Source organism: Malania oleifera, chromosome 11 (assembly GCF_029873635.1).
Source record: "Malania oleifera isolate guangnan ecotype guangnan chromosome 11, ASM2987363v1, whole genome shotgun sequence".
Classification (NCBI taxonomy): domain Eukaryota; kingdom Viridiplantae; phylum Streptophyta; class Magnoliopsida; order Santalales; family Ximeniaceae; genus Malania; species Malania oleifera.
This window is the reverse complement of record NC_080427.1, coordinates 85,174,647-85,180,523: the sequence shown is the minus strand read 5'-3', so window position 1 is coordinate 85,180,523 and position 5,877 is coordinate 85,174,647. Positions and strand designations below refer to the sequence as shown.

At 40.6% G+C, this 5,877-nt stretch overlaps 1 protein-coding gene across 3 annotated transcripts; it reads left to right on the top strand.

The window, feature by feature from the left end:
• Nucleotides 1–308: 308 nt before the first annotated feature.
• LOC131143477 (5-methyltetrahydropteroyltriglutamate--homocysteine methyltransferase) lies at nucleotides 309–5,631 on the top strand. Of its 3 annotated transcripts, none has more exons than XM_058091804.1 (12): nucleotides 309–439; nucleotides 1,276–1,629; nucleotides 1,717–1,804; nucleotides 2,358–2,485; nucleotides 2,580–2,971; nucleotides 3,055–3,218; nucleotides 3,592–3,672; nucleotides 3,775–3,941; nucleotides 4,025–4,130; nucleotides 4,261–4,511; nucleotides 4,626–4,827; nucleotides 4,922–5,631. In XM_058091804.1, exons 2-12 carry the CDS (start codon nucleotides 1,280–1,282, stop codon nucleotides 5,288–5,290), a joined length of 2,298 nt encoding a protein of 765 aa, XP_057947787.1. In that variant the 5' UTR covers nucleotides 309–439; nucleotides 1,276–1,279; the 3' UTR covers nucleotides 5,291–5,631. The 3 variants fall into 3 exon arrangements, with proteins under 3 accessions (XP_057947787.1, XP_057947789.1, XP_057947790.1); XM_058091806.1 differs by having other exon boundaries at nucleotides 358–601; XM_058091807.1 differs by having other exon boundaries at nucleotides 367–729.
• Nucleotides 5,632–5,877: the final 246 nt, after the last annotated feature.

Below are 5,877 nucleotides of genomic sequence, written 5' to 3'. Positions count from 1 at the left end.
GAATTCGAATCCATTTAATCCGTAATCATTTAACCCGAACCCATTTAATCCCTAACCATTTAACCCGAACTCGTTTAATCCCTACTCATTTATGACCCTTTCGAACCTTACCCATTAACATATTTTGCCACCCTAACTTTACCCTTTTCAATTATATATTAATTATACGTTAGTTCCAAAAAAAAAAAAATCACGGCCAGGCTCCCCAGGAAGCGCGTGGAACAAAATTCATTACAATATAAAATATAAAAAAATAGGAAAACAAAATACCAGATCTACCAAACCCGCACCCACCCCACGACGGCCCCCACCCCCAACTCTCCCACTCTATAAATAACTGCCACGATCTCACTCCCTATCGCGTCCTCCTCTCTCTGCACATCTCATCTGTACACACGAAGAACCAGTCTCAGGGACTCTCCGGTTCTTCTTCCGCAAGGTGAGCTTCCATTCATGGCTCATTTTTCATCTCCCACGCATTCCTTGCGACACTTGTTATATCATTCGCTGCCGACAATTCTCTTGCACATCTCAGCACATTTTCTTTTTTAGAATTTTTTGTTCTATCTCGTGGATCCCTACAGTCCTTTCTTGCTCTGAGGTTGGTCTACGCCTGATCTAGACTCTAGAGCTGATTCTTGTTTAGTTCGATTTATTTCCTTTTTTTTAACACAAAATTTGGTTTGAAGTCTTAGATCCAGTGTTTCGAGTTTTGAGCTTGTAGATCCGGTACTGTATACTGTAATTTTCTTGAACTGTTAGTCTTTGTTTTGTGCTTGATTCCTTTGCATTCTTACTGTATCGGGATTTGAGAGCACTCTGCTGCACTGATGAATGAGACCTGCGTTTATTTTGTTTTTCTTAAGTAGATCTCATAAATACTTCTATTTTGTTTGGAAGATTTCCACGTATTACCTCGTCTTATTTTGTTTTTTGGTTAAAACAAACTGTCCTTTGCTGTTGTTACCTAGACAACTGCCCTTCTCTCTTTGATCTCGTCAGTTGATTCTTACGCAAGTCATTTTTTTCCCATGTAATTGAGTTTAATTGTAGATTTATTATTTTGGGCACGTACGCGTTTGATCTGATTCCTTCATTATGGCATATCTTAGATCTGAACTTTTTTGTTTCTTAGATCATTTCGAAACTTGATATCAAATTCTATGTGTTTGAATGTGTGTTTGCTCCCCCCCCCCCCCCCCCCTTAAATCAACTTGTGTATCGAGTCGAAGAAAATTGAATTGGTTTGGGTGTGTTGAATCTTTGATGAATCAGCGAAATGGCATCTCACGTCGTTGGATATCCTCGCATGGGCCCGAAGAGAGAACTCAAGTTTGCTCTGGAATCTTTTTGGGATGGCAAGAGCAGTGCTGAGGAGTTGCAGAAGGTGGCGGCTGATCTCAGATCATCCATCTGGAAGCAGATGGCAAATGCTGGAATCAAGTTTATCCCAAGCAATACTTTCTCCTACTATGACCAGGTGCTTGACACTACTGCAATGCTTGGAGCTGTTCCACCAAGATATGGTTGGGCTGGTGGCGAGATTGGATTTGACACATACTTCTCCATGGCTAGGGGCAATGCCTCTGTGCCTGCTATGGAAATGACCAAGTGGTTTGACACCAACTAGTAAGTCATGATCCGTCTTGCACATACTGCACAATTAATTTCGATCTTGAAATTTGGACTTACAAGTATCTAATGTATTTTACCCAGCCATTACATCGTACCTGAATTGGGACCTGAAGTGAAATTTTCTTATGCCTCGCACAAAGCTGTGAATGAATACAAGGAGGCTAAGGCGGTATGTTCTATGGAACATTTTCCATATCTATTCACTTGTCTATTAGTTTATGTTTGTGGCTTGTCCGTGGTTTATGTTTAATAAAATCAATGCTTGATTGTTAATGAAGATATAATGAACTTTTGTGGGGTTGGAGTGAAGACTCCACAAATTCATCAGTTGTTCTTTTTTTAATTTGTAAGCTGAACACTCGACCTAGAGAATATTCTACTCTGGTGTAGTACATGTTTATTGTTCTTATTTTACACTCTTTTGTGATTTAGGAGAATGTCGTTCATAGGAGAGACTGTTAAATAAAAAGACTATCGGGATACTATTATTCCTTTTTGTTGAAAGAAACTATGAAGATTTTGGCAAAAGTTAGCATGATCTAACAGGGTTTTGCACTGTGGGGGGTTGGGGTTGATTTTGGATTCCTAGTTTGGCCAATAAATGTTTAGCATTTTTTAAGTTTTACTCTATTTCTGTTTATTCAAGACTTTAAGTAATTGTTCTTTTACATCAAATCGATCACATTTGGTTCAATATTGATGCTGTCACTTCTCTTATGCAGCTCGGTGTAGATACTGTTCCTGTTCTTGTAGGCCCTGTCTCTTACCTGTTGCTATCAAAACCTGCAAAGGGTGTTGAGAAATCTTTCTCTCTTCTTTCACTTCTTGGAAAAGTGCTCCCAATCTACAAGTAAGAAACTGAAATATCCATACACTGTTGATCCATTTGCGTATATTTATGTCTTGACTCCAATATTCTATAATACAAATGAATACCTCTGCAGGGAAGTAGTGTCTGAACTAAAGGCTGCTGGTGCTTCCTGGATTCAGTTTGATGAGCCCACTCTTGTTAAGGATCTTGACTCGCAGCAATTACAAGCATTCACACATGCATACTCTGAACTTGAGTCATGTCTATCTGGCCTCAATGTTTTAATTGAGACCTATTTTTCTGATGTTCCTGCTAATGCATACAAAACCCTCGTTGCTTTAAAGGGGGTCACCGGATATGGGTTTGATTTGGTTCGTGGAACAAAGACCCTTGATCTGATCAAAGGTGGATTCCCTTCAGGGAAAGTCCTCTTTGCAGGAGTGGTTGATGGAAGGAACATATGGGCCAATGATCTTGCTGCTTCCCTTAGTACCCTGAAAGGACTTGAGGGCATTGTGGGCAAAGGTTTTTTTTGCATCATCTTTATGACATGTGGCAATGCTTTTTCATTTCCTGAAATTAAGTAGTGCTAATTTATCATGGCACAGATAAACTTGTGGTCTCCACCTCCTGCTCACTGCTCCACACTGCTGTTGACCTTGTTAATGAGACTAAGCTGGACAATGAAATCAAATCGTGGCTTGCATTTGCTGCACAGAAAGTTGTTGAAGTGAATGCCTTGGCCAAGGCATTGGCTGGTCGCCAGGACGAGGTATTATTCCTCCTCTTTCACTGCGGCTTTGAAATGTCACTTTTAATTGCTAACATTTTTTTGTGTTTGGGTTATACCTAATTGAGGATATTTGTAAAAGTTACTGAAGCAACTAGTCTTGTGTTTGGAGGCGGAAGACTTGACAAGGCAGGGCGTTGGTGTTGCTCTAAAATTTACTAGGGACATTGTCATTTTCGAAAATCTCTAATGCGATTACATTGATGCAACTCTTTTGAGTTGTTCAACTAATTTTGTCTTTTGATGATGTGGCAAAGTTGGTCTTGAGCTTCTTTGTTCATGATATCTTTGTGATTCATCTGTTTTGACTGAGAGAGACATGGATACTAGATCACTTGTAATGCTTCTTTTTCAGGCATTCTTTTCAGCCAATGCTGCAGCTCAAGCTTCAAGGAAGTCCTCCCCAAGAGTGACCAATGAGGCTGTTCAGAAGGCTGTAAGTGCATCAAGGATTTCATTCTTTCTGTGTTTCACGTAGCTGGTACTGCATATACCATTTCATGCTTATGGAAGAGAGATGCTACCATTGCATTTTCAGGCTGCTGCATTGAAGGGTTCTGACCACCGCCGCACTACAAATGTGAGTGCCAGACTGGATGCTCAGCAGAAGAAGCTTAATCTTCCAATTCTTCCTACCACAACCATTGGGTCTTTCCCACAGACTGTGGAACTCAGAAGAGTTAGACGTGAATACAAGGCTAAAAAGTGAGTTTTCTTTGACTATTCTCCTCTTTTGCACTATATGAGCATTTGTCTAATTTATACCTCCACCATGTCTTTGCTTGTAGGATCTCTGAGGATAAGTATGTCAACTCCATTAAGGAGGAAATTAGCAAAGTTGTTAAGCTCCAGGAAGAGCTAGATATAGATGTCCTGGTACATGGGGAGCCTGAGGTAAGCTTGTCATTAGAAAGATAAGGAAAAATAGATGACATCTGTATTTCCAAGATTTTAATGATCATTTCATGCACTCCATCCATAGAAAAATAACCTGCCTTCCCTTCCACTTGTGGATATATAACAGAGGAACGATATGGTTGAGTACTTCGGAGAACAGCTGTCTGGTTTTGCCTTCACAGTCAATGGGTGGGTGCAATCTTATGGTTCTCGCTGTGTGAAGCCACCCATCATTTATGGTGATGTGAGTCGCCCCAACCCCATGACTGTCTTCTGGTCCAAAATGGCTCAGAGCATGACTGCCCGCCCCATGAAAGGAATGCTTACGGGCCCTGTCACCATTCTCAACTGGTCTTTTGTTCGCAATGACCAGCCCAGGTATCATTGTTAAATACCTATCACTCATTCCCCCTCTTTCCTCCTTTGGAAGAAGTTTTTTCTATCCACTCATCTTTCTGAACAATAATGATACGCATGAATGTTCTGTCCTAGATTTGAGACCTGCTATCAGATTGCTCTGGCCATTAAGGATGAAGTGGAGGATCTTGAGAAAGCTGGTATCAATGTTATCCAAATTGATGAGGCTGCTCTAAGAGAGGGCTTGCCACTTAGGAAGTCTGAGCAAGCTTTCTACTTGGATTGGGCTGTCCACTCTTTCAGGATTACTAACTGCGGCGTCCAAGATACTACCCAGGTTTCTTTTTTCGCTTCATTTTCCTTTTCCTCTTGGCCTGGGATTTTGTTCTCATATTTGATTAAGCTGATGATGTTCTTTCGATAATTGGCAGATCCACACTCACATGTGCTACTCAAACTTCAATGACATCATTCATTCTATCATTAACATGGATGCTGATGTGATCACCATTGAGAACTCCCGTTCTGATGAGAAGCTTCTGTCGGTATTCCGCGAGGGAGTGAAGTATGGTGCTGGCATTGGCCCTGGCGTGTATGACATCCACTCCCCAAGAATACCATCAACAGAAGAGATTGCCGACCGGATCAACAAGATGCTTGCAGTGCTTGAGACGAACATCTTGTGGGTTAACCCTGATTGCGGTCTCAAGACTCGCAAGTACACTGAAGTAAAACCAGCCCTCAAAAACATGGTTTCTGCTGCCAAGCTTCTGCGTACCCAGCTTGCCAGTGCCAAGTGAGTAATGGTTGGAAGTATCTCTGCTGGGAGCTAGAATCTTTCTACTCCCGCTTTCTCTTGGAAAAAGGAAGAAAAGGAGGGGAAGGGGTTTGGAATTCTGTTTTTTGTTCTAATAATTGTTTGGTTCATGAGGAAATATTTAATGGGCATAGTATGCCGCTGGTCATTTCAAATTTTTTTTTACCCTACTAGTGTTTTTCTATTCTACTTTTTTTTTTTTTTTTCCTTTTTCTATCCTATGCATTTGCGTAGGTGATATTGCCTTCATGCTTTGTAAGGCACCAAACTATTGAGTGTACTTCAATCCAAAATAGATGAAAATTGAAATACTATTTTGTGCAATTATTATGGTCCATTTTTAAAAAGAAAAGAAAAAAAAAAAGGTTGGCTCAAGCCTTTTCTTCAGAAGTTTCTTTTTAAGAAATTTTTTCGCCTCGGGGCAAAGTTATGCCATAGCGGCTGGCTAGATGTTGCATGCAAATTGCGGAACTTTTTGTTTACTAGACTCTCTCCTTTGTGAGGGAAATACATATTCAGCGCACCTTCATGGGATATATCTTTTGCAAGTGTAAAGGCATGATTCTTAGA